The sequence below is a fragment of the Podarcis melisellensis genome, assembly GCF_964234715.1.
Source record: "Podarcis melisellensis genome assembly, chromosome: 8".
Lineage (NCBI taxonomy): Eukaryota > Metazoa > Chordata > Lepidosauria > Squamata > Lacertidae > Podarcis > Podarcis melisellensis.
In genome coordinates, this window is record NC_138540.1 from 58,955,139 (window position 1) to 58,983,059 (window position 27,921).

The 27,921-nt window shown below is 47.3% G+C and overlaps 1 protein-coding gene and 1 long non-coding RNA gene across 3 annotated transcripts; one reads left to right on the forward strand and one right to left on the reverse strand.

Moving 5' to 3' along the window:
• Positions 1–39: 39 nt before the first annotated feature.
• LOC309376474 (CD2-associated protein-like) lies at positions 40–27,109 on the forward strand. 2 transcript variants are annotated; one of them, XR_014171205.1, is made up of 18 exons: positions 40–174; positions 3,368–3,525; positions 9,118–9,178; positions 11,362–11,486; positions 13,015–13,105; positions 13,422–13,510; positions 15,300–15,372; positions 15,911–16,011; positions 18,171–18,269; positions 18,822–18,858; positions 19,381–19,455; positions 20,534–20,651; positions 22,194–22,264; positions 22,850–22,965; positions 23,751–23,810; positions 24,421–24,577; positions 25,619–25,682; positions 26,048–26,094. XR_014171205.1 is itself a non-coding variant. In XM_081922870.1 (18 exons), the coding sequence occupies exons 1-18, from the start codon at positions 171–173 to the stop codon at positions 26,189–26,191; spliced, it is 1,638 nt and encodes a 545-aa protein (XP_081778996.1). In that variant the 5' UTR covers positions 40–170; the 3' UTR covers positions 26,192–27,109. The 2 variants fall into 2 exon arrangements, 1 of the variants encoding a protein (XP_081778996.1); XM_081922870.1 differs by having other exon boundaries at positions 24,421–24,572; positions 26,048–27,109.
• Positions 27,064–27,831, reverse strand: LOC309376504. Its single transcript, XR_014171224.1, has 2 exons — positions 27,747–27,831; positions 27,064–27,482 (listed from the first exon to the last, which is right to left on the reverse strand). It is a non-coding gene; the product is annotated as an uncharacterized lncRNA (long non-coding RNA).
• Positions 27,832–27,921: the final 90 nt, after the last annotated feature.

The following is a 27,921-nucleotide window of genomic DNA, read 5'->3' on the forward strand; positions in this document are numbered from 1 at the left end:
TAGTCTGGGCTTGTCCCTCCCTTCCGTGTGTGGCAGGCTTGTCCTGACCGGCCTTCCCTCCCAGCTTCAAAAAGGGAGTGCCTGGCTTCCTTCTCCCACTTTTCCCAGGAAGGCACAGCTGGCTGGATCTATGCTGAGGGAGGCAGCCGGAAAGTGAGGAAGGAGCTGCCATGGGTAGGTTTCAGGGGCCACCTACAGGGAATGGGGCTGGAGCTGGAATGATTTCTTTATTGCCTGGGTTTTCCAGATGACAAATCTCACAGGTGCTGCCAGCTGCGCCGGCCGCCACGTCTTACACGGCTGTGTGATGGCATACAGTTCTGTAGGATCACATTTCCTGTGAACGCTACAATTGATACATAACATTGAATTGGCTCACTGCTTCATGCTCTGGCAGGTCAATGATTAAAGGGCATTATTTTTGTAAGATGAGTTTAATGTGAGTCAAAGGGGAACGGCTATAATGTATATGTGGTGGTGTTGTTGTGGCTGCGGGGGGGGAGGATTTAGATTACAGTGGTACCTCGCAAGACGAATGCCTCGCAAGACGAAAAACGCGCAAGATGAAAAGGTTTTTCGTTTTTTGAGTTGCTTCGCAAGACGATTTTCCCTATGGGCTTGCTTTGCAAGACGAAAACGTCTTGCAAGTTTGTTTCCTTTTTTCTTAAAACCGCTTGAAGAGGTGCAGTTGTGACTGACCGTGCTTCGCAAGACGAAAAACCGTGCAAGACGAAAAGATTTGCGGAACGAATTAATTTCGTCTTGCGAGGTACCACTGTATTTTTTTTTTAGCATTTTGAGTGTCTGAGGATTACACAGTCTGTTCCAGAGCAAACACAGTGTGGGCACAGGGTGCCCACTGCCAGGCCCACTTCAGTGGAGCTTACCTCCGATTCCACCCCATTGGGGGCCCCACCTTCTCCACTGAAGTGATGAAACTGAACTTGCTGGGGGAGGGTTCTTTGTGTGCCTGCATGCTTGGCATACCAGGGAAACATGAGAATCCCTGCACCCTCAGGCCTAATTGTTACTGATGTAACTGTTACTAAGGCATAATTAATAAAAGGGTCCCTGCCCCACTTTTACTGATGGTTCCCCTTGACCGCAGTCTCTGTCAGAGCATCACTGGGGCTCTCTGCCTCCATCCAGGACCCCCCTGGCGCAGCCAGGTCTCCCTCTGAACTTTTGCCTGGCTACAGGGCTTGGCTTGGCCTTCAGTGTATGTTCAGTGCTTGAATTTGACAGGGAGAGGCAGAGAGGGTCTGGCCAGCCCCTTTTTCCTCATCCAGGCTTCTGGTTTTAGCAGAGTACTGTGTGAGATTCGGCTACCATTGGGAGGAGTTGGAGCTTATCCACTTACCTTTCCTCCGCTCTTTCTAGACACAGTCTGCACTTTAAAGCTCCATGTCCAAACACCCCCCTTTTTTGCTTTGCCCACAAAAACCCGCTCTTTAAAGCTCAGTTGGAGCAAACAGCAATATGTGGAAAACCAAAAATGATGTTTGATCTGATTGTGCCTTAAAGAGCAGGTTATTGTGGGGGAAAGTCCAGGTCAAAAATGAAGAAACCATGCTTGGGCAAGGAGCTTTTAAGCATGGACCTGTGCCTAGAAAAAATGGGGCAAAAAGTTAATGTGGATAAGCCCCCAGAGAGTAGGGCTTGTGGATTTGGTGAAGGCTGCTCTCTGTCCTGCCTTACAGCACCCCCAGGAGAAAGAACTTAGGATGTACCATCTGGTTCCTGGGGTCCACTTAAGGTTGGTTTGGGGACCAGCTGGAAGTTGATGCACTGGTCACTGGCTGGCCATTGCTGCTTTATGGAAGGAGCCCCAGCCTCACAGCCCTGTGAAGAATCTGCTTCTGGGACAAGGGAAGTAAATACCAGTCACCTGTTTGGAAAAGGTTAGGCCAACTTGGTGGCCTTCAGATATTTTGGGCCACAGGTCCCATCAGCCCCAGCTGGCTGTTGCCATCCATAACTGCTTTGTGTGAATGGTTTCCTGCCTCATTCCAGGTGCTTATACAATAATCTCAGCAATATTAAATTATCACCAATTATAACAGTTATCCCTGTTTAACATACACTTAAGCTCTAATTATAACGGACCGCTTTTTTTTTTTACATTGCACTGCCATTCAACTCCCACTTCATGGTTTGTATCCAACATTAGGCCACATTTGCACCATGCATTTAAAGCAATATGGTACCACCTTAAACAGTCATGGCTCCCTCCAAAGAACTCTGGGTGCTGTGGTCTGTTATGGGTGTTGAGTGCAGAGCTACAATTCCAGGCATTATTAAACAATCAACCCCCCTTCCCAGGGAACTCTGGGAATTGTAACTCTGTGAGAGAGATATGGGTCTCAAACACCCATAACAAGCTACAGCTCCCAGGATTCTTTCAAGGAAGCCATGAAGTTTTTAAAGTGGTATCATAGTGGAGATTGTGGATCTCCCTCTGTGGAGGCTTTTGAGCAGAGGCTGGATGGACATCTGTCATGGATGCTTTAGTTTAGATTCCTGCATTGCAGGGGGTTGGACTGGATGACCCTTGGAGACGCTTCCAACTCTACAATTCCAATCGTACAGTGTACGGTGTGAATGTGGCCTTAGACTGCAGTGCCAGATTTAAGGTGGTGCAATCAGTTCCCCTGCACAGGATGCTGAGCCGAGGGGGTGCAAAATAGTGTGCTTGAGAGCATGCAGAGAATGGAAGGCAAGAGGTGGGAGGGTGCTTCAACAAACTCAAATTATAAAAAAAACCAAAAACCCTCGAATTATTGTGAAAATAAGAAGTGTGAAATATTATTTGGGTGAGGCACCAAAGTTTGTCCTCGCTCAGGGCGCCATATTGCCAAAGTCAGCCTCTGCAGAATATTACTATTTTTGGTTGGGATTTAATCACCAAGCACCTGCAAATTTAGGTTGCACAACTGCAGCTGATTGGGAGGTTTTGTGCAGTGATGCTGCTTCTCTCAAAAGATCAGACTTTTGCAATAAGGAAGGTGATGTGTAAATGCACTGGAAGGTGTAGACTAATGACTCTTTGGTGCAGGCTGTGTACACACTAGACTTTTAAAGCACATTCTTTCCCTCAAAGGACCCGGGGCTCTGATGTTTAACCCTCATAGAATTACAATTCCCAGCAACCCTTATTAAACTACAGTGCTCAGAATTCTTTGAGAGGGAAACGTCCTTTAACGGTTCAGTGTGTGCATAGCTGCAATGTTGCCTAACCTCCCCGAGGGCCAGTCGGAATGAATGCTCTACAGAAAGGTCATCTGGGAGTGCCCATTGCTGAATGAGGTTGCTGATGTTTTGGGGAAAACCTTCTTCCTGCTTCTCTCTCCTCCTCCTCCTCCTTCAGAGGTCTTGGTCTTGGTAGACTTCGACGGGCAACTGGGTGATGAGCTGAAGATCACTGCTGGCGACATCATCCAGAAGGTGCAACCAGGCCCTGAAGAGGGATGGCTGCAAGGGGAGCTGGAGGGCCGGGTGGGGCTCTTCCCTCGCCAGTTTGTGCAGGTGAGCATTTACACCCCTTCCCACTCCAGGCCTAGGCATGTCTCCTTGGAAGTAACTTAGTCCCAGGTAAGTGTGTGTCTAGGGTGTGTTAAGTGTGTTCTTGAGAAGCATGAGGAACAAGTGGAGACAAACTTGCGTGTTTGCAAACATGCCTGTCACACCTGTCTCAGAAGGGCCATTGGCTCAGTGGGTAGGACATTGGCCTTGATGCAAAAGGTCCCAGGTTCAGTCTCTGGAATCTTCAAATAGGGCTGGGAACATCCACTGCTTGAAACGAATGCCATTCAGTGTAGACAGTACTGAGGTAGATGGACCTATAGTCTGACTTAGAACAAAGCAGCTTTCTATTAGGGAGCAACAATCAGGTATGATTACTGAGCGACCTCTCAGCACAGAAACTGGGATTTGCCATGGCCTAAATGCATGAAAGGGACGTGGGTGGCGCTGTGGGTTTAACCACAGAGCCTAGGGCTTGCCGATCAGAAGGTCGGCAATTTGAATCCCCGCAACGGGGTGAGCTCCCATTGCTCAGTCCCTGCTCCAGCCAACCTAGCAGTTCGAAAGCATGCAATTCAAGTAGATAAATAGGTATCGCTCTGGCGGGAAGGTAAACAGTGTTTCCACGTGCTGCTCTGGTTCACCAGAAGCGGCTTAGTCATGCTGGCCACATGACCCGGAAGCTGTACGCCAGCTTCCTCGGCCAGTAAAGTGAGATGAGTGCTGCAACCCCAGAGTTGTTGGCGAATGGACCTAACTGTCAGGGGTCCCTTTACCTTTAAATGCCCCAGGACCTGTGCCCAGTGCCATTATCCAGCAATGAACATGAGATTCCCTCACTGGAAAAGAGTGCCTCTGAGCATGTGACATGTGCCATATACCTCTTACCCCTGAGCTCCTACAGAGCGAGCACACACACACACACACGGATGTGTCTGTCGCCCGACCCTCAGCACCTGCCACTTAGGTGCCTGCCTCACTCTGCCCAATGGCTGGACCAGCTCTCTGGCGGCCAGATGCAAAAGCAGACAGGCACCTCCTGCATCTTTTTTGGCAGGTGTGACTTGCATGACAGATTTCCTCTTCTTTACAACTATTAAAGGTGCAAGAACACCACAGAGAGAGAGAGACAGAGTGTCTCCATTTTCAAATAAATTTATTTGGAATTTGGGAGAGGTCAGAGGAAATGCTTTTCAAACCCAAACCGAGCCCTTCTGGCACTGGGCATTATAGCAGTGAAGCAGTTCTCTAGCAACAGTGTCCCAAGGAACAACCTCAAGGCATACAACGCCATGACCTTCCTGAAGCTACGCAGGTCTGGTTCTGGTCAGTTCCCAGACTGAAAACTGTGTGGAACCAAACATATGCCACCTTGAGTTCCATGAAGGAGGAATGGGGGGTGGGGCGGATATAAATGTAAAAAAACGAATAAAGTGTCTGGGTGAATAGTCATGTAGAAGAGGCATGACAAGCTGCCCTCTTCTATAATAACAATTAAAGGTGTAGGAGCCCCTTTTTCCTTTCCACCCAAGGCCTGGTCCTCCAGACTTTTCCTCCCTATTCAGCTTTGTTCTATTCCTGCAAAATGACAAACTGGGTATTTGCCTCCTGCTGGAGTTCATGGCCAAATAATGCAAATTATTTCCCGACCTAATTTGCACCCCTGACACAATTTGTTTAAAGGGAAGCTGCATGGAGCTGGGTAAGATGTGCTTTGTTCCCCCAGTTTCACCTTGTAAGGGCTGCAGCACACCCATGTCTGTCACCTGCCTCCTGCCAATGTTTGCCTGGCCTTGCGGCTGCTCAAACAAGACAGCTGGGCTGGCTGCAAAGGAGAAGGCTGTGTGGAAATGGGCAGCTGTGGAAGGCCCCTGACTCAATGCACATGTTGTGTGTCACTGCACAGATTGCCCCACATCTGAGCCAGACATGTGCAGAGCCAAACAGAACACCCTTGTCCAAATAGCTAGTGGGATCAGTGGCTGGTTCTTTACTAGGCTGTGTTACAAGATAAATAGCAGGGCTTTGGCCATCAGGTGCCCAAGGGGTAAAGGGTGCAGCTCTTTTGTAGGAGGCATTCAAGCCAGTGTGGCATCGTGGTTAGATTATTGGACTAAGACCTGGGTGACCAGGGTTCAAATCCCCTCTTTGTCATGAAGCTCACTGGGTGATCCAGGGCCAGTTGAAGTTTCTCAGCCTAACCTACCTCACAGGGTTGTTGTGGGGATTAAATGAGGAGGGAGAGAGCTATGTACTCCTTGAGCTCCTTAGAGGAAAAGGTGGGATATAAATGCAATACAATCAATCAATCAATCAATCAATCAGCAAGCACGCATGCACTTACTTTAGGTTTGCATAATTAAAGTGGATCAACAGGCTCTGTTTTCCTAGCAGTGCAAACAAATCCCCCTTTTAAAAAGAATCAGACTTTTCCATCGCGCCTGAGGGCAATCGGCTATTTCAGATAATGTGTGCAGGCCAGGCTGCATGGTGAACACAGTTCTGCCCTCCAGCATCTCACCACTGCTCACTCCCCCAAGCTGCCTGGGTGGCATTGCATCACATGATCAGAACTGCCTCCTTTACCGGGAATGATGCCAATGGTAATGCATGGGAGAAATTCAAGCAGGCAAGAGGGTCAACCATCACAAGCAGCCAGCAACAAGACAGCATGCCAGGGAAGAGGTTGACTATTGCTGCTCTCCTGTCCTGCAGGATCTGCCACTCAAGGCAGGTGCCTCCCTCTACCCTATGACAAAGCCAGCCCTGAACAGAATGCATGTTCAGAGTCTTATGCACAATGGATTGTACTGCATGTGGGCCACAATGGAGGCCCACTTTGAATGCAGGCCTAGGTGACCTCAACATCTTCCCCCAACTGCACATCTCTGAACATACAGAATGTCAGCACAGGGTTAAGGCCACTTGCACTGTCCCCCTGCCCCCCCCCATTGCTGAACATAGACAGCTCTTTGGGGGGGGGGTCTGCACCTGCTATTCCAGTTACTGATTTCCTTGAAAAAGCTCCAGTTCCTTGTAGGTTGCCAGGCAAAGGTGCATCGCTCCTGGCAGACAGAAGGTCCTGTCCTGCCACAATCGGGTAGAGTCCTTTGTAGCAGAAGGGTGAATGGGATGCCCCAGTCCGCACCCATTATTCTGTGAAATAAGATAAAGCACCAGTGAAAAGCAGGCACATACACACACCCACACCCTGGCAAGGAGCACCTTTGCCTCACATGCCATAAAAGTGACACTCCTTCCCCTTTCACCAAGTCCCGTCTGCTTGTTGCTCCAATTGTTCTCAGGGCCTTTCCCACTTTATCAGGAGTTTCCCCCACTTCTGATAAAGGGGACCCCTTCCCTTTCTGAAAAACAGGGGCTAGTTGTTTCTGCAGTGGCAGGTTTCCCACAGTTCCATGGGCAAATTGCCAGGCGAGGTTATCAGCTCTTAGCTCTGTGTGTTTCTTTGCTGGAATGGAACCCAATAAACAAGCCTTGCAGGCAGGGTGCGAGGAGGCATGAGAAGAAGAAAAACACATGAAAGCAGGCATCGGCTTTTGACTTCAATACCTGCGAATAATTGCCCTAATTCTAGGGTAAAAGAGCTTTTCAAACAACCACTTGTCCTCCCAACAGCCCCCTGAGGCAGGCCCATTTTACAAATGACAAACTGAGGCCCAAAGGCAGGGACTTACCTGAATGTGCTCAGTTAAGTTCATGGATGAAGACGTGGGATTTGAACCCATGTTAAATTCAGCATCTTCAGAAGGCCGTATAAAGACCCATCAGGAAAGTATTTGCCTTAATTTTGTTGTTTTTAAAAAGCATGCATTATAGCCCATCTCCAAAGAACTCTGGGAATTGTGGTTTATGGAGGTGCTGAGGGTTCTGTGGGACTACAGGTTTGCTGCCACGTGGAACTACAATTCCCAAGGTTCCTTGAGGGGGGAGGAGACAGAAGGGTCGTTCCATTCTGCTTTGTAGTATAGACAGGTGTCAAGGTGTGTGTTGAAGCACTTGAAGCCACGCCCACTCGCCGCCCCTATATACCTGAGGTAGGTGCCTGCTTTCCCCAGCGTCCTCTCCAGGATGGCTGTTTTGACCCAGAGCCCTTATCTTTTCCGCCAGGTAAAGGGGGAGAGGCCTCTTCCGATTTTTGAGTTTCTGGATGTTTCTCTTTTCCAGGGGGCAGTTCCTTTGCAGGCTGCATTCCCACCTGTTCAGTGGAGCAGGCCAGCCAGCCATTCCAGTGGTGATGCTCGTTTGCTTTGTCTCTTGAGAGCAGGGAAGAGAAGCAGGAGACTCCTGGCTTTTCTTCCCAATTTTGCTTCACCTCTAGTGAATTTGCGGCTAGTACTGAAGGCCCTTCACAGTTAAGGGCCAGGTTCCTTGAGGGGCCACCTGGTCCCTTCACTACCCAGGAAGTCACTGTGTTCTATGGGAGAGGTGGGTCTTCCTTAAAGGCCCCCAAACATCAGATACCACTGCTCCACAGTGGCACAGAGCAGGGTGGCTGCCTCTGTCCCGTGGAACAGCATCCCAGCTGAGAGATGAGAGGGACCTGATAGCTGCACTGAAGGGAATTTGGCCCCCATAAGCTTTCCCAGCTGGATGCAGAGGTGTTCATTTTGCACTGTTTTTAAACCTCTTGTCAGTTGGAAGGGAGATGTTCTGCTTGCAAGACAGACACTCTAATGCAAATAGAACGTCTTAGGCTCAGTTGCCAGTGGCTTCTCCTCCAGGGAGGGCTAGGAGAGACTCCTGCCAGCCGCTGCTGCCAGTCTGTGCAGACAGTGCTGAGCTGGATGGGCAAGTGTTCTGACTTGATAGAAGGCAGTTTCCTATGTTGCTGTCGGTTTTTTGTACTGTTTATATATGTTTTATGGCATGTCTGTTCCTTACCTCAACACACATGTAAAAGGGGATTCCTCAATTAATAGAGTTTTCTGTTTTCCAGAAACTTCCACCCCCCTGTCCCTTTGACTTACGTTGTATAACCTGTGAATAGCAAGTTGTGTGTTTAGATCCTCTTTCTAAATTATGTGCTTGAATCAATTGGAGAGGAAGCATGAAAACATGACTACAACAGGAAGTCTCAAACTGTCAGCTTTGTGCCAACTGGATGTGGTGATTTAACGTCACCATTAGCTACAATACCTGCTTGGCAGGGGGTTGGACTAGATGACCTTTGGGATCCCTTCTAACTCTATGCATTCTCTGACAGCCAACAAGCTGTTGGGAATGGTTGGAGGGAGACAGGAGTGCAGTCTGGGCACAGAAGCCCTGTCCACATATAAAGTGACATGCATTACATAATTTGTTGACATTGAATTGCATATGCCATTTTATTGCCCATTTGCTCTGTTTGGAGAGATTCTTTGTGATCCATTTTTGTTTTAGCCACCCTGAACAATTTAGTGTCATCAGCAGACTTGGCAACCTTAAGCTGGTTGTTTTGAGTCCTGGCTCTGTGTAAGAAACAAGATGCTGGAGGGACACCGTCCCCTCCCACCCCTCCAAGCTGCTCTCTCCTCCTGCTGTCTGACCTTTTCTTTGTTCGTAGTCATGGGCACCTTTTTCTTCCCCTTGCCTCAGGAAATCCCAGTGAGCCTCCGAGCTGATGGCACCCAGCGATACCCCCGATCCATCCGCAGTGGTGAGTGTATTTTTTTTTGGGGGGGGGGTACTTTAGGCCAGTGCTAAGGACAACTGGGGAGGGACTATCTTTAAAAGGAACATAAAAACTTTTCCCCATGACTTTCCCCTCTTTTTTATAAAAACAGCAAAGTTCTATTTAATTGAGTGCTGGTGGGGAGTAGGCAAGTGTAAGGTGGCATTTGTGGCCTTTTGGAGGTTCTGTTTATGTGGCACGGTACCTGTGGGGCTTGGCATTTTCTCAAAGCGGTATGGGTCCCTTTCCATCAGTGCTGCAGCTAAGGCAGTTCAGAGTTTGAACCTGTGGCTCTGTGGAGCATGGCCAAAGTGCTGCCACCTTATTTCTCAGCTGTGAGAATGTTATTTCCTGGACTGCTATATGCTAATCTTCTGCACGTCCAATAATCAGCTGCTCTTGGGTGGAATTTCACCAAATAAGCTAAACATAGGTTTTATTGGTTAAACCAATGTTAAACTGCCGCTATTATTTTGAAAGGGGGGGGGACACACAACTGCACTCCCTTTAGTATGTGCAACCAAAATGCCTCAAAGTAGTGAGCAAACTTTTGAGTAAGCAAAGGTGTTGGTGTTGGGGAGAGTGGAAAATGGTTTGGTACTGAAGCCAAAATGGCTGCATAGGACAGAGGTCATCAAAAATTCAGTTTTTTGCTGTATGGTCTTGAAAGGAGCATGGGTATGAAAGCTATGATGACCATCTTGAACAGCACAGAAGTTCTCGCTACACGGCTGAGAAGGCTGTATGTCACACTTCAGTGATGAAGCACATACTTGAGAGTCCTCTTCTCTCCCTCCTGCCTGCCCGCCTTTCATTCCTTGCTTTTCAAAAGCTTCTACATTCCTGAGATGTTGGAACAAATGGCACAATTGTTTGCCATCCTTGATTTTTTAAAACAGAAAAAAACAAACATTTTAAGCACATGCAGTTTGAATTTGGGTTTGCTTTTGCTGCACTGATGCGCAACACATCGATTTTGGAACGAGCACTGTTTTTTGCAGAAAAGGATGGTATATATTCAGATTTAACATGTGCATCTGAAACCATGTATGTGACCTGACTATAAAAGGATGGACTGCTGCAGGGATCAGTGCCAATTGGGGCCTGAAGCCTGGGGCATGGCCATGACAGGCCAGTGGCAAGTTCAGCTCTTGGCTTGCTTCATTTAAATCAGCTTTCCCCAAACTGATGCCCTCCAGGTGTTTCAGCAGGACAGATGATGGGAGTCGCAGTCCAAAACGGCCAGAGGCCAACAGGTTGTGGAAGGCTGCTCTGGATTAATCCTACTGGGCTGTGAGAGCAAAGGGATCTGTCAAAATTTATCGAACTTCTTTTCTGCATTCTTTGTTCCTAGAGTGCTTCCAGATGGGATGCATTTGTGAGATTGTCCTTGCTCAGGCACACAGGTTTTTGGCAATGTAACCAGGCTATGTTGTTGACATCACAGATACAGTTTATCACTCACCCCCATTTAATCTGGATTTACAATTTTCATGGAAAACTTTCTTGCCAATGATCTGATCGTGATATTAAGAGACCACCTGCTCCCAAGAACGCATTCTGACTCTTTAAACCTACATATGTCTTTTACAAGATTTATTGATGGCTTAACCTACAGCTTTCCAAACATTTCATGTTGGTGACACACTTTTTAGACATGCATCATTTCGCGACACAGTAATTCAGTTTTACTAGCAGACCGGAGGTTAAACTAGCGTCCCTTTCCAGTCCCAGGAGGAACGCAGGGAGCCAACACACTGTGTCCCAACATAGTTTGGAAATCTCTGGCTTAACCAGAAAACAATAATAATCTCTCAGCACTTGACCTAAAATAGTATAAAATAATCATAAGAAAATAAGATCAATGGGCTTTAAAAAGAAGTAGAAATAATAAACATTATATAAAATCCAGCAGTGTTTAAGAGCAAATATGCACAATATACACTATGTCTGGGTAGGCTTGCTTAAATAAAGCTTTTAGTAGGTGTCAAAATCAGTATAATGCAAGCACCTGTTTTATATTACTGTCCTGCCACTCCAAGGCAAGTTAAATTCATGGGAAAAGAAGAATCCCCCTCTGGTGCCCATCTGGAATTTGGCTGTGCGGTCATGTTCTCTGTTCGCTTTGTCTTATTGCTTCCTGCCTTCCACATTTATCCTTTCTGTAGTCCACGCTGTGAACAAGCTGCCAGCTGCGAAGGAGCGCTGGTGCCGGGTCACCTTCTCTTACACCCCAGCAAAGGACGATGAGCTGGAGTTGTGTCCCGGAGAAGTGGTGCAGATCTTGGAGGAGGTGAGGTAGGGGAGCAAGTATGTGGTAGAAGGATGGGGAAATGCTGTTGGGGGCTTAGGGTGCTTCCAGCTGAAAATTCCTTGCGGAAGCCCTGCTTCTCATTCATGCCAGGGTTTTTGGGGTGGATGTTTTTGCAGCATCCACAGGGCACCAATGCCATCAAAAGGTTGGCCTGTATTCTCCCTCCACCCCCAGTTTAAGACAAATATGTCATTTCCTGTCTAATTATTAAAAAATATATATTGGTTGCTAACAACCCATTTATAATATTTGGTTTCTGCCTGGGAGAGATCTTCTGCTGTCTGCTATTATCACAGGCCACCTTCTTCTGATCCCACTGGCCTTAATCAAAAGTGTATCAAACTGAAGGGGAATAATAGTAGGCTACAAGTTGGATTTCTCCTTTTCTTTCCTTGTCCCCCTACCCAATGAAGTGCCAGCTTATACCATATGCACCAAAGCAGCCTCCAAATAGAAAGGCACTTCATCTGGTGAAGGTGCTATGGAGGCAGACTTACTCATTTGGCAATTGTGTGTCTCAAGTCCCCACCCCCAGATTATGATGCCCTAAAAATGAGAGTTGTGAAATTTGGGAGGCTCCCTCAAACTGCAAGTGGGGAAAGTGTTGCAGTTGCACTCAGGTGCTGCTCAGGAGCATAGCTGTCAAGTGTCCCTTATTTGAAGAGACGGTCCCTTATTCCAGCGCCATGTCCCGCTGCTGTCCCTTATTGATGGATGTCCCTTAAATGTCCCTTAAATAATGTCCCTTAAATTTCAAAGGAAGCAGCTCCTCTCCCTCCCTCCCTGCTGGCCAGGGAGTAGGGAGGCTCCAACTGTTTTGCTTGGCTGTGTTGCTCATCCAATAAGAAGTCTAAGAACGATGGGGGGTGGAGCTTGCATGCCTTGTGTGTGGCTAGTTAACGCAAGCTGAGGGGAGTAGTGAATGCTGGATGACATTTTGTTGCACGTGCTGCTGCAAACTTTGCAGTGCAAAGCCAGGCCAGGGAGCCATCTTAAGTTGAGGCTGCATAGGCCTTGTGGTGCATGTGATTCAGATTCTATTCAGTTGAACCTCTGGTTACAAAGTTGGTTGGACAGTGTTCTCAGAGCTACCAGCATGAGTTTGACCAGACTGCAGGAGGACAGGAAGACTGGAGTGCCTGGAACAGGTGAGGCTGCAGGTCCCTTATTTTGGCTGCTGGTCCCTTATTTTCAAGGCTGCTGGTCCCTTATTTTCAAATCTGTAAGTTGACAGCTATGCTCAGGAGCTTCCCTTCCCGTTGGGGCACCATGAGGGCACCATGAGCCTGCATTGCAGCCTTCATCTTGTGTCTCCATCAAATCTCTAGGTGCATCCAGGGAGGTGGGAGGTGGTTAGGGGAGCACCCGATATATGGACAGGGACCCTGGGACTCTTTGCCTGACTCTTTGCCACTTCTCTTCTGTGGGCCGGTGGTGGGTTGTGCAACAGGAAGGCGGAGGCCCTTCCAGAATGACAACGGCTGTTTTTTGTCCTCTTCCTCTGCAGATTGAAGACGGCTGGTGGTTGGGCAAGAAGAACGGGAAGTTGGGAGCCTTCCCATCCAACTTTGTACAAGAGCTAAACAGCTTGCCTTCAGGTGGGGGAAGCACAGGGCTTGGGGTGGGCATGTTGTGGAGGTGGGTGGGGATAGGGGCACCGGTGCCTCTGCAGCCTCTGGGACATAAATGTTGGGAGTGGTGCAGAGCTGAGGGGGAATAAAATGAATTGAATGCGGGTGCTCTCATTTGGTTGGGGCTTCCGTGCAATCCAGGAAGCACTCCCCCCCTCACATCTTTAGGAGGCTCAAGATCTGGTTAAGGTCTGTAGAGGAAGGGAGAAGGGCTAGAGAGGCCGGGCCTGACTGGAAGTGCTAACCTCACCCCACCCTTCCTCCCTCAACTGTCAACTTTTAGAGATGGTTTTTGCAGAGCCCAAAGTCGGAGCAGGGAAGCAGCGCCCCAAAATGACCAATGAGACCTTCGTCCTCAGTGAGCCGGAGAAGGTGAGCGGAAGGAAGGTACTTCCATGGCATTGAGACCAGAAGGGCTTCAGGTGCCCTCCTTCACAGAGGACAGGGCTGTGTTTTGAGGGGTCCTCTATTTGAAAGATCCTCTGGTCTGTTTGAACCAGGGATGGGGGAGGGGGGTATGGATGTTGTCTATCGACAGTTAGCACTTTCACAGCAAGACTGAGCTGGCACACTGTCTGGATCACACAACATGCTCAGCAAGACCTTAGGCTTTATGGGTCTAGGCCCGCTGCTTTGCTCCCTTTTGCTGCCACCCCCAGGCACTATGGTTTGTCTTAGCACAGGATGTCAACCAGACCATAGATCACCAGGTCCCAGCCTTCCGCACGATGATTTCTGCCGCCCCCCATAACATTTATACACTGCTTGATTGTAAAAAAACAAAAAACAAAACTCAAAGTGGTTTACAAAAAAAGCTAAAACAATAAAAGTGCCAGTGAGGAAAATTAACAATTTAAGACTTTCGAAAAGTTAAACTACCAATAGACTCACACCAGCTATTTTTATTTTTATTATTATTATTATTACTGTTATTGTGAGATGTGTTGCATTTCTATTTAAATTAAAGTCATTCTAAATATTAGCATATGCAAATCGGTGTCCTGGTTTTTGTTCTTCTTCTTTTGAGGCTGCATAAGTAGTTGTCTTTCCCCTGCAGCTCTCTGGCGCTGCTTCTACAAAGGGCATCTCCCGTGGGACAGCTGTGCTTTGTTCATTGATTTTTTTATGGAGTATCTGCATGACACCATGAGCAAAACATCTCCCTCTTGTGTTTTCCCTGCTCAGCTTCTGTTGTTGTTTTCCCACGGAGCATGTTTTTTTTTAAAAGCACACTGGAAAACAGCTACGCTGTTTCCCCAGGTGTGAACAACACATCACATGGCTGTGCAACAGTCATTCTTGGTAACTACAGCCTGCATATATTATTCCAGCCCAGGGTGTGGCTAACTTGCGACCTGCCATTTGTTGCTGCACAGCAATTCCCAGTTGACTGCTGGCCATGCTGGCTGGGGCTGATGGGAGCTAGAGTCCAATGGTATCCGAAGGGCTGAAGGGGAAGCTCTAACCGTTTCTTCTTCTATGGTCATCTCTCTGTCTATCACCCCTTCAAATAGCATTGCCTTTTTAGCTGTTTATCTTCCCACCCCACCTGCATTGTTAAAGGAGCAATCATGATCAGTGATGCAGCAAGATGGGGAAAGGAAATATTTAACACTACACACACACTGTGGTCCCAATGAAAACGGTCCTGTCCCCACATTTGGGGCTGAGGAAAAGGGAAACATTTTCTGTCCTGCTAAAGAATGTTTCCTGGATTAAAAAGGTCTGGAAGCAGTTTTGCTATTTTACTTGCAATTTAAAGCAAAGCAGCAATGACTTGAGTGCTACAGAATTGTCCATATCTGGAAACACCCTTTGACAGTGCCCTCTGTTTAAATCCAAGGATCAGTGTCTCTATTTTGGGGGGGGGGGGCGGGGGGAGCAACGAAATACCTTTTACCTTGACCCAAGTATCGTAAGTTCTTAAGCCAGTTTTCTCTACAGAAAACAACCACCGGGTCAAGTTTACTGTTCTCTACTAGAGAGAAGGGCATCATTTGCTGGCTGGGGCTGATGGGAATTGTAGTTCAAACCATCTGCTGGACAACAGGTTGAGGAAGCAACTGCAGTGGTCAGGTGCTGCACAGAGCTTGTGTTTGTGTCAACAGCCTTCTTTCTTATTTCCACACCCCTTTCTGTCGCTTCCTGGATCCTGCTCCAGGTGGAGAACACCCTGGAGAAGCCTACCCCTCCTCGGATGCAGGCGAGTCCCAAAGTCCAGGCTCTGCAGACCAGTGAGTTTTGACCAAGATAGACTTCTGCTACCTCAGAGCTCGCTTTGTTCGGGGGGGGGGAGCACTGGAGTCTGGAATGGGGTTGTTGCAGGGGAGGAAAAATGTGGCGTACGGGGCCAAGCTATATTAGGGTGTGCGAGGCCCCAGGTGGGAGCCTAGAGTGAAGTGGTGGCTGCAAACATCTGGAGGGGAGGGATAGGGTATGGGAAGATTAACTTGATGCCCTTTTGTTGGGAAAGCTGCTGTGGGTGTTTGGGGCTTGCTGGATGCTGTGGAGGGCTTAATTTCAGTGGACAAGTCAGCCCTCTTTAACTCAGTGCTGTCTAGATGTTTTGGACTACAACCCCTTTCAGCCCCAACCAGCTCATGGGAGTTGTAGCTCAAAGCTGCCATGTTGGTTGGGGCTGATGGGAGTTGTGGTCCAAAACATCTGGAAGGGTACCCAGCTGGGAATGGTTGCCTTCAGAGCACTCAGACCAGAGCAAGAGAAATATCTGAATCCAAAGCCAGGGGTGCCTGTGCTTAACTCCACCTGCAGGTGACGCTCCTGTCTATTGCCGAGCCATGTTTGATTACGAACCAGAGCATGAAGATGAGCTCCTCCTCCGGAAAGGCGATTTGGTCCTTTTGTTGAGCAAGGTGGGAGTCCTGGGGAAAGTTGGGGTGGGTAACTTCCCCGATGGTATGAGGGCCACCCACAAAGAGCCCTGGCCCCATCTCTGCTCAGAGCTAAAAGGGCACGGTGTATTCAGCTCTTAAGAGCTGCTTTGCTGCTGGATCAGACCAGAGACCCATCTAGCCCCATCCTCATGTTGGCCCCCCAGATGCCTTTGGGGAAGCCAGCAAGCAGGCCCTGAGTGTGGGAGCCACTTACTCTCCCTACTTGGGCTCCCCAGGAACTGGTACTGAGGAGCAGACCTAAACTTAAGGGTGGGTGAAAGAAGCTGGCAATCTGGAAGCAACCCTCTCTGTCCTCCAGTTAACCGTTCTAAATCTTAAATACCCAAACAACAGCTATTTCGTAGGTGTTCTAGGGGGTGTTAGTGACCACTGATTCTATACCTGGAACCTCTTCCTCAAAACTGGCAATTTGGGGGCATGACCAGATTTAATGAAATTTAAACACCGCTTGATTGGGGGCGAGAGAATCCTCAAAGTGGTTTGCAAAAAAGACAACACACACAAACATGACCTTAGTGAGATTAACAGCAATAATTTAAGATATTTGAAAGGTTAAAATAACAAAAGACTCACATCAACTTCCTAATGTTTCTGCGTAGGCTTGTCTAAACCAAAAAAAAGTTTTTAGTAGGCACCGGAAAAAGTAGTGCTACCTCCTGCTGGGTGATCCAGTGAGGGATCCCCCACACACACCTGTGTTAGGAGGAAAAAAACACCTTATCTTGCTCTTGCCCTTGACTTCCAAAAGCATGCAGCAGGTGGAGGAGGGTGAGAGGGGCAGAACGTTTGCCTTGCATAATGAAAATGTGATTGTTATTTTTGTTTGCTGATCAGAAGATAAGAGCTGTAGCCGTTTTATTTCTCTTGAGTTAGAACAACTCCTGAGAGCCTGGCTGGGAAGACGGATAGGGGAAGACTTCATGAGGAAGTTTGAATCGGTAGAGTCATAATATGAGAGAGAGGTTTGCAGGTGGAAGAGGTGTATTTTTTGTTTCTGCTCACCTGTGTACAGAAAGCAGCACAGACTTTAAAAAATGTACTAGTATGGAATTAATCTGATGAAGTATGAAGGTGGTTTGCAAGGAAGATGAAACAATAGGATTATCAATTAGACGTGGGACACAATATCAATTTTGCACTACGGGAGCAGTTATGGAAAGTAAATATAAAGTTTACAGCATGCTACACACGTAAGAGAAAGTTTTACGAAGATGCTGCTTGGGGGCATCTGACACCAAATGTAGACTAGCAAAAATGTCAAAATCAACAAAGGGCAATTGCTGGAAATGTAAGACAGCAGAGAGATCCTTTTACCACATGTGGTGGAAGTGTAATATAATTAAAAACTACTGGGAAATGATCTATAATGAACTAAAAAAACCTTCTCTGAAAACCCAGAAGCATTGTTGCTAGGGTTAATAACAACAGAAGTGACTAAAAAAGAGAAAGACTTGTTCCTCTATGCGACAACAGCTGCACGTGTATTACTAGCACAAAAATGGAATCCAGATAAGGTACCAACAAAAGAAAAATGGCATATTAAAGTGTTAGAATACGTGGAGTTAGCAGGGATGACCACTAGAATTAGAAATCAAAATGATGAAAAATATAAGGAGGACTGATATCTTTTACTGAATATATGAAAAAGTATTGCAAACAAACAATTAACCTAGCAGGATGGTTAGATTTTCAGCAGTGTAAGAAAAAACTGTGTATATAAGTAGTTGCAATAGACGGAGTGAACCAAGAAAACATGAGAAAAAGAGGAGACAAAAGGAACCATGGAAGAGATAGGAGAGGAGGTCAATGGAGGAATGCATTATGGCTTTCTGTTTATTTTTCGATATCCTAAAATTGTTATTTCTTTTCCATTTCAGAGTTTTCTTTTTTGTGTCCTTTGCATTATTTCAGTTCACTTACTTGATATGGGATTGTATCAGAAACACAAATAATTTTTTAAAAAGGATTATCAATTAGAAGAATTAATAATGATTCAAGAATTTCAAAAGGTGAAAACAACAGTGGGCTAAGGACAGATTACAACTATTACTGGTGCAACTGAACTGAATGATTCTTCTTGATTAAATTCACTGTTGGTTTCCTCTTCCTTGTTGCAGGAGACGGCGGATATGGGCTGGTGGGAAGGCGAGTGCCGTGGCCGGAGGGGGCTTTTCCCGGACAACTTTGTCATGCCTCTGGCCCAGGTGGAGCCTGAGGTAAGGAAGTGGGTGGCCCCTGACCCTCCCTTGCATCAGGAGGAATTGGCAGGGTGGAGGGGAGATGCTGACTGCTCCACACAACACTGAAGCACTTTCACAGGCTTGGAATGGCTGAAGGGCCACAAAGGAGGACTGCAACAGCCTCCTCATCCAACCAGCTTCTCCCTACCCTGGTGCCCTCCAGACAATTTGGACTACAGCTCCCATCAGCCACAGCTGGCATAGGCGGGCACCAGGTTGGGGAAGGCTGTCTTGACAACCAGCCTAGGCTGCCACATGCAGTTGCTGGCAGAGTCTGCTGCCTGCCATGTGCCTTTGCTCAGCATCCGCCTGGGCACTGTAAGGTTCACTCCCGTCCTGCAGGTTCCTTTGTCTTGTTCTCCCTCCCCTGAGCCTCTGATCTCCTTGACTTCTCCTGCCTCTGAACTTGTGCAGGAGTGAAACCCAAGCCTGGCCTGCCTTGAGTTGCTGAGGTTGCTCTTTCTTTTTGGGTGACTCATCACCAGCGCCTTCCTTCCCCGTCAAGCTGCTCTTTTCTCTCTTCTACAGATAAAAGCCAAGGTACCAGAGCGGAGGAAGGACTCCGGTAAGTCACAAGCTCCCACTTGGCTCAGGCAGGCGGTTTTGTAGCTCAAGGGGGTTGCCATCAGTGCCCATTGGCTCGCTGGCTCTCTTTATTTATTTATTTTAATGTCTGGGTGCAAGCAGGGGCCGAGGGGGAGTCACTCGGGGAAAGGATCAAAGTTCTGTGGCAGAGCACAATGTAGAGAAGGTCCCAAGTTCAATGGTCACATCTCCAGGGAGGGCTGGAAATGCCTCTTGCCTGACCTGGAGAGAGGCACTGCTGCCAGTCAATGTGTAGAATACCCAGGAAGCCATCCCTTCTTCTTTCCCCATCCTCCCGGATGCCTGGTTGGGGATCTGGCGGCCCTCCAGATGTTGTTGGCCACAACTCATATCATCACCCCTGAACTTTGGCCAGGCTGGCTGCTGGGAGTTGGCAGCTCATCTGGAAGGACAGAGGTTCCCCTGGCCTTGTTCTTCTTTTCCTCCTCACTTCTCATATCACCTATCTTACAGTACTTTCCCTTTTTTTTTTGAAAAATAGAAAAAGCTCCCAAGCCAGGAAAGAAGGTCCTCCAAGGTAGCAAGGTGGAGACGAAACATCCTGGAGACCACAAAGGTGAGGAGGCAGCTGCTGGCTGACCTTTTGCAGAGGGTCAGGGTGCCTGTGAGGAGCATGTGCAGCCCTGGCTTTGCCCAGCAACAGCCGAGACAAAGACAGAGGTGTGCATATCTTCCTCTTCCTGTTGTGGTTTGGTGCTTGCTTGTGTTCTGAGCAGAACAATCATGTTTCTTGCAAAGTGGAGCAGAAGAGTTCCCTTTCGGAGGGCAGTCCCCCATTTCGCAGGGTTGTCTGGCCCAAGTCTGGTTTAAAGATATAGTGGTACCTCGGGTTAAGTACTTAATTCATTCCGGAGATCCGTTCCCTGCAGAACCATTCAAACTTGAATGCACAGCTGAACTGCAAGTGCTGCCTCACATCCTTACTGCTATTCAGAGCCTCCAACTTCAAAGTGCAATTCAAACCCACCCCCCACCCCCCGCCAAATAGCATGTGTGCAATTGCAAAATGCATGGACAATCTCTTGCCTCTTTGGAAGGAACACAGCTCTGCCTCTCTGCTAGGCATTTACCCCTCTGCTTTGGCAATCTTGCAGCAGAAAGAGCTGCAATTGCTTACTTTGCAAAATGTCAAGAGCCCTTTCCCTTTTCACCTGCTCTCTGCTGGACAGCTGATAGGTGGGAAAATTGGCTGTGGACCATATCCTGCCTACAGGTCAAGGGTCTTCCTTCCCTCTGTATAAATAAATATTCATGCTGCTGAGGGGAAAGGTATCAGATGTAGATTATTGACATTTAAGGTAGAATTGGATGCAGCACTCCATCTTCCCTGTTCTGCTTTTAGAACAGGCCCTTTCCATGCCTTCTTTTTTGCCGGCAGGATGCTGAAGCAAGACTTGTGCTCAGGCATGATGCTGTACTGATCTCTCCCCCCACCCAGGGGGACCCTGGGCTCCTTTGGGAGAAAGAGCAGGATACAAACAGAAATAATATTTTTAAAATTAATAATAAAATCATCATGGCCTTCTTTGCATGGTTCTGCTGAGGATATAATGAGCAAAAGATTATTGAAATGCTTCCTTAGGAGATAAATTGAAATAACTGTGTGTCCTAAGTCATTCATTCATGTCTTGCAGACTCAAAGGAACAAAAGAAAATGGAAAGCCCTAGGCTGACTCCTCTTCCGGTCAAGAAGGCAGCTCCCCCTCCTCCTGTGCCGGCTAAGACCAAACCAGCCCCCAACCTTCCCCACAAGTAAGACATGATGAGTCTTGGAAAGAGTGTGTGCACATCCTCTTTCCTGGGATCGGCCAGCACTTGATATGATCTCATTTTGAGTCATTGGACATGGTCCCAGAACCAGAAAAGAAAGAAAGAGGCAGGTAGAATTTACCACCTGAGGCTGGAAAGAAAGACATCTGGTTTAGCAGACAGTGGAGTTTACAGGCAACCTCAAGCATTGGCATGTCTCTGTTTAGAACAGGGCACTTCTGGTGCCCTGCCAGGCCTAGATCTTTGGGGGATATGCCCTCCTAAGTGGGGTTCACAATGCTGGTAGGAGGGAAGACTGGGAGCAATTTTTAAATCCTTAGCTATTTGCTTTCTGGCACAGCAGGAACAGGTAGGTGCCAACAGCCAAAAGGAACAGGTAATGCTTGAGGGAAAGGCCTCACTCTGCCCCAGACCTGGAGAGTGCTGCCAATCAGATGGATCGGGTCGCTGTTGTAGATTTCTTCACTAAATACAACATTGTAATGTTGAGGCAACTTTGATTGGTCAAAGCAATAACAGCTGCCAGGGAACTCAGAAAAGTGGAGTCCACAAGCGTATATAGAAGCATTCACTCTGTATATGTGCAGAAATTAAGTCGCAGTCTCAGAAGAGAGGCATGCCTGCATTATCAGAGCTGAAGAAGAGGGTGCCTACTACTCTCTATCAGACTAGCTCAAGGCCGAACACTCTTGACACATTCGTAATACAGCCTGAATAAGCAATTTCTCCCAACAATATCCTTTCACAGTTTTTACATCTCTTCGCATATAGGCTGCCTATCAAATCATATGCTATAATTTCCACTACACAGCTATCCTCAACCTAGTGTTTTCCAGATGCTTTGGGCTACAACTGCAACTCCCATTGGCCTCAGTCAGTACCAAGTTGGCAAAGGCTGGTGTAAGACAGCTCTGTGTCTTATGGATTCTGATACAGATTTTGTGATAGTTGGAGGGAAGTGATAAATTCGTGTGTTATCTGGATTCATCCCTCCACCCCCTCCTGATCCACCTCCACTTTCTTTTAACCAATTAGATGCGATTAGCTGGCTTGGGTCTGGGGTGAATTTGCTGGGTGTACCTGCTTTGTTTCTGTGGCTTTAGTAGTCAGCAACTCGTCATTCATTCATTCATATTTATTTATATGCCGCTTTTCCACACACAAAATTCATACTCAAAGTGGCTTACAACAAAGAAAATAGGAATGCATTACAAAATTAAACAGCCAAAAACCAATTTCATAATAACATAGTGAAACACCACAGTAGAAAATAACAGCATTTCAGCACTATAAATATAACAAGACTACATAAACAACATCCAGAATCCGGTAGCAAAAATACCCACAGAGCTTTTATAGTTTCACCTTGGTCCTAGAAACACCAATCCCATAACGTGGCTCACAGTCCTTCTGCAGCAACAGTTTCTTCTAGGGTTTCCAAAGGCCAAGGGTGTGGGTAGCTGGAAACACTCTCCCCATGATTTCTCTCTGTATCTCTCTCTCTGTGTGCACATGATGATCCAGATCCTTAGGCATTCCAGTTCCCAGCACAGCAACCCCTGTGGGGAAAGGAAAATGCAAGGAGAAAATAGCAGGTAGGTGCCGGCCCTTTAATTCCTTCTCCCACTGTCCAGTGTCCTCCCCTTTTGTAGGGGCTAATGACTTCTGTTTTGAGCCTTTATCTTGACAAAAAAAATCACTGAGGATGCACAACCTCACTTTGAACTGAGCATCCGTTCTGATCAATTTGTGCAGTGGTGATATGACATCGCCCCATGTTGCCCATATCCCACACTTCTTAGGGTGTTTCCCCATCATTTTTCTTACTATTCCCCCCCAACAAAAAATCCATGTGATGGGCAGGACAGTGAGCGCGCAGGAGGGAGGGTGTTGCAAAAGAGCCCAAATTCAGCTTAATTGCACAACCTCAGTTTGCTGGTATATGATTAAACCATTCCCACAAAATGGCTCCCTGGAGCTCTTGTTTTCCTCTTCTTCTCCAGAGTCGTGGAGAAGCAGCTTGGGGCCTGGCAGGGCATTGCAAACCCCAGTCCATGCCGTGTCTTCCTGGGCTTGCTTTGGGAATGACGGATCTCCCTCTGGCCAGTATTGCACTCCCTGGCTGAGGTTCTGCAGTAGCTGTGCTTGCTCCCCAATAGCACCACTTTTCTCCATTACAGAGATCAACACTTTTGATGCCGTCCTTGTTCCCAGTGCCAAACTGAGCCACCCAACAGCCAGCCGCCCTAAAGTGCCAGGGAAGAGACCACCCAGCCAGCTGATGACCAGCTCACTGGTGAGTTGTTGCCCACCCCCAGCCAACTGTTCTCAAGGAAGGAGGAAGAGAGCTGTTAAAGGGATGGGATCTTGTGCCTTTTTAAACAGTGGCTGCAGAGCAGAGGAAGTAAAGCATGTGCTCTATGTGCAGCTTCCCTCATGCTTGATCCAGAAGCTGCAGTTAGTGCAGAATGCTGCAGCATGATTGCTGTCAGGAGTGAGACCTCATCAGCATACAGCACCTGTGCTCAGAGATTTGCACTGGTCACTGATTTGCTACCGGGCCATGTTCAAGGTGTTGTTATTGGTATATAATGCCCTGAACAGCTTGGGGCACGTTTACCTGTGAGATTGCCTTACCCCATATACGCCTGTTTTGATCTGCATAACTGGTGCTGTCACAGGTGCCATGTGATGCCTGCTCTGCATTTGTAAAAAAAACTTTTAGTGTGGCTGCATCTACACTTTAGAACCCCCTGCCTATTGAAGTCAGACAGGTCCCTTCGCTGCACTCTTTTTGGCAACTGCTAAAAACATTTTTTGTTTAGGAAGCCCTATCCAGATGTGCAGGATGTTGGTGTGTGTTGCAATCTGTTTTTAGTTTATTGCTGTTTTTTTTTTAGTGTTTTACATAGTTGCTTCTAATTGTTTTAACTGATAATTATATTGTTTTATTCTGCTCATAAACCACTTTGAGGTTTTTCACAATTGAGTCGTGTATAAATTTTGTGAAATATAAATTAAAACATGGCTAGTCTTGATGATAGGTGGCACCAAATCTCTCTCTCTTATTGGCTGTTGCAGGACGAGATGGAATCAACCCAGCCCTCGAGCTCCACAGAGAAAGCTAAAGGCCCTGAACTGGTGAGTTGTATGAGGTAGCAACACAATAGGCTTAAACTGGTTTGAACAGTCATGCGGTCCATGGTTTCCTCCTCCTTTCTGGGTACCATTTTCAGGATCTTAGCCCAGAAAAGAGAAGACCGAAAGGTGACATGACTGCCATCTTCAAGTATCTGAAGGGCTGTCAAATGGAGGATGGAGCAAGCTTGTTTTCTGCTGCTCCAGAGGAGAGGACCCAGAGGGGAGGACCCAAACCAATGGATTCAAATTATAAGAAAGAAAATTATGATAAAACATTAGGAAGAACTTTTTTAGAGTAAGAGCTGTTCAGCGGTGGAACAGACTCCCTCAGAAGGTGGTGGCCTCTCCTTCCTTGGAGGTTTTTAAACAGAGGCTGGATGGCCATCTGTTGGGGATTCTTTAGCTGAGATTCCTGCATTGCAGGGGGTGGATTGGCTGACCCTTGGGGTCCCTTCCAATTCTACAATTCTAAGATTCTCTGATTGGTGGGCTTAACCCTCCATCGCCTGCCTTTGTTTTACTATGGGGGTTGGGATCCTTGGCCCATGGAGGAATTGAAGCATCAGCCCCTTCCAACGCTCTCTGTCCTGTACCTGTCTCTCCCCGGTAGTTGAAGGAGCAGTCCAGTTACACCAGAGAAGAGTCTACAGCTCTAACCTGTGAGGCGTCACAAACAGAGGAACAGCCAGCATCTCTGGATGATCTCAAGGCAGAGCTCCGGTCTCTGAAGACCATGATGGACCTGATGCGTGCACAGCATCGGTGAGGTGGGCCAGCGGTGGGCAGGTTCCTCTTCTCTTCCAGGCAGAGATCCCAGAAGCTCTGGAGAAGCCTCTCCTGCCCACAACAGTGGACAAGCATAAAGCAATGTCACAAGTCATACATTTGGCTTGGTGGTGTCATTGTTCATCTGTTCAGGGCCTTCCTGAAAGAAGCCTTCCTGGTGCTTTTCAGCTGTCTTGATCTCCAACTCCTATCAGCCCCAGCCTGCACAACTGTACTCCCACCAACCTTAGCATCATGCAGCTGTCCCGGCTGGGGCTGATGGGAGCTGTAGTTCACAACACCAGGCTGGGGAAGGCTGGCTGTAGCTAACTTGTTAGTGTGTGTTTGTACATTTCTTTCTTTCTTTTTTTTTAAAGAATATTTATTAAAGTTTTCAAGAAATGATATAACATAGAAACAAAAAGAAAGAAAAAAAGAGAACAAAGATAACAATAAGATAAACATACATACAAAACAAATAACAAGTATAATTTCAATCCCTTATAGTCATATAACTTACTTTCCCGACCTCCTCATACCTCCCCTCTGTGTATTCCAATCTCTAATCAAGCCAATTCAGCAAATCCTTCCCCTAATTTCTGTTTGATTTTTTATCTTTCTTTTCTTAATTACATAATCATTACAGCTAGAAACCCCTTAATTTCTAAATCAACATCGTTCTAACATTCAATAATCTTACAATGTTTCTTAAGATAGTCCTTAAATTTCTTCCAATCTTCTTCTGCCGTCTCTTTTCCCTGGTCTCGGATTCTGCCGGTCATTTCTGCCAGTCCCATATAGTGTATAACCTTCATCTGCCATTCTTCCACGGTGGGTAATTCTTGTGTCTTCCAATACTTTGCGATAAGTATTCTTGCTGCTGTTGTAGCATACATAAAAAATGTTCTATCCTTCTTTAACACCGATTGGCCTACCAAATGTTTGTACATTTCTTAAGGATTCTCCCACAAAAATGGGGTGGATGAGAGCTGGTCCTGTTTCCCCGCCACCTCCAAAATTCATCTCTCTCCTTCCTCTTGCAGGAAAGACATGGAGGATCTGAAGGTGGAGATGGGACGTGAGCAGACCAAGCGGGCTGCCTTACAGGTAGGAAATGGCTTTGGAGGGAGAAAGAATTGCTGTTGGGATACATAGCCAAAGCCAAGCAGGGCCGCCCTTGCCATAGTTACAATGGGGCAGCTGCCTCAGACCACAGATTTTGGAGGTCATGAAAGGCTGAAAAGTGTTGTTTAATTTATTGGAGGAGGTGTGGTGGGGGGGGGGTTTACATCCAGGAAGAGATAATTGTGGGATTTTCTGTCTTGGGTGTCGAAATAAACTTGACCAGCTGTGACTTGGGGAAGAATAGCCATTTTGCTCCGCTGCCACAGGCTGCACAATGTCTTGCTGTTCCTGTGCTTGGATTTTGGGAACTGTGCATGGCTCACTTTTGTTTGTTCCTTCCTTTGCAGGCAGAAATTGAGTGGCTGAAGCAGACTGGGTCACTGGACAGTAAGCGCCACGCAGTTGGAAGTGGAGCTATAGAGCTGGCAGGCCCTGCCATCCCATCCTCACATACTCCCAACACTCCCTCCTCAATCTCTACCAAGGACTGAATAAGCTGCACTGCTGCAGCTTCTCTCTTGGCTTATCACTATTGAACTCTTAGCTGAATCTGTACCTTTTTTGGTGGGGCGGGGGGAGATACCCCTCTGCCTCACAACCTGTGGCCTTCCCCATCTCAGCCACATCCAGAGAACCATATTGATGTGTGACTAGCAGTGCCTGACGCCACCCATTTGTACTTTCCTGCTGCCTGCTTCAGGTGGCTGCTCTGTGGCTGAGGACACCTTGCTCACTGGGATGGTCCAGCAGCAGTTACTATGACAATGGTGCTGTGGGTGTTTGTCAAGTGAAACCAAAGGTGATCAACACACCTTTCTTTCCTGCCCCCATGCCCCCCTGCATCCCCCTCCATATTGGCCCACAAACATCAACTATGGGTTCAGTTTATTTTTTACCCTCTGAAGCCAGGGCATAGCTAACTGGGCAGGCTTGTGGCACATGAAATTTGGCTTGGCAGCCATAGCTTCTCCAGCCAATGGGCTAAGATGCTTCAGCCACCCAAGAGTTCTTACAGGTCAAGTGACGGCTTTCATTGGATGGCGCTAAACTGTTTTGGAAGCAGTTGGTTTTCTTTGCAATGTGGGCAAACGTTTTCAGTCTCCCTTCAGAAGCAGTCATATAGCTTGCCATAGGCTGCACCAACTTTCTCCAACCCCTAGTGCCTTCCTGCTGCCATGGACTACATCAGCCTCTGCCTAGGTTGTCCTCTTCTTAATATGTCCCAGTGGGGAGCAGTAGGTAAACTGCCCAGTCTCTTTTTCAACTGCCCCAGGACAGGCAGAGAAGCATGTCTGAAGAAATCTGACTCACTCATGGACAGTTCCTTACACAGTAGATGAAAATACTCAAAACTCTTTATGCATAACTTTTTAACATTTAATTTAAAATAAAAATATTTTTCTATGCAATTGGTTGGTTTTCCCGTGTGTGTGTGTGGGGGGGGAGAGTATGTATAGATGTTTGGATCTGGGTGATGAAATTTCTGCAAAAAACCCTCTCCTCTGTGAATATGGCTACAAGCCATGATGGCTATGCTCTACCTCCACTGCTAGAGGTAGCAATACTTCTGAATACCAGCTCCTGGAAGCTACAGGAGGCGACAGTGCTCGAATCCTGTTTGCTGGTTTTCCCCAGGCACCTGGTTGGTCACTGAGAAGAGGATGCTGGACTAGATGGGGCATAAAGATCCAGAAGGCTCATCTTATGTTCTTATGTAACAGAGATTTAATCATACAGTGTGAGGGGCAGCCTGTGAGTGTTCTAGAATAGAATTCCAAGCATCTGGAAGAGAAAAAGGACGATAATAAAGTGCAAGAAACCATGGGATGAATAAGCACAGAATCAGATGAACAGAGCAACTAGGCCTATAGTGGGGGCACCAAGGCCAATAGGAAGCCTGATCATAAAAGTAAAGACATGAAGCTTATAAAGTATTCTAGAGTTAATAGCTAACCTTGCTTTTTATTGCATGCTTTGAGAGAAGGAAAAGTCAAGTGAGCAAGAGAGGAGGAGTAGCAGGCCTATTACTGGCTGCAGGGTGTTTACCATCCTCAGGGCTTGTTTCATGGCTAGAAAGCACAAGTCCAAGCGATTTTCCACTTGCCCCGCTGCTTTCCGCAAGAAAACCTGCTCTTTAGCGCTGAATTGGAGCAAAGGGAGCAATCTGGGCGGGGGTGGGGAGACCCAAGTGATGTTTGCTCTGATTCAGCGCTAAAGAGAG

What these genes read in the sequence shown, in the direction of transcription:
- LOC309376474 (XM_081922870.1), top strand. An exon ending in GCTAAACAGCTTGCCTTCAG is followed by an intron (nt 13,106 to 13,421) that starts GTGGGGGAAGCA and finishes GTCAACTTTTAG; the next exon opens with AGATGGTTTTTGCAGAGCCC. An exon ending in AGTCCAGGCTCTGCAGACCA is followed by an intron (nt 15,373 to 15,910) that starts GTGAGTTTTGAC and finishes CTCCACCTGCAG; the next exon opens with GTGACGCTCCTGTCTATTGC.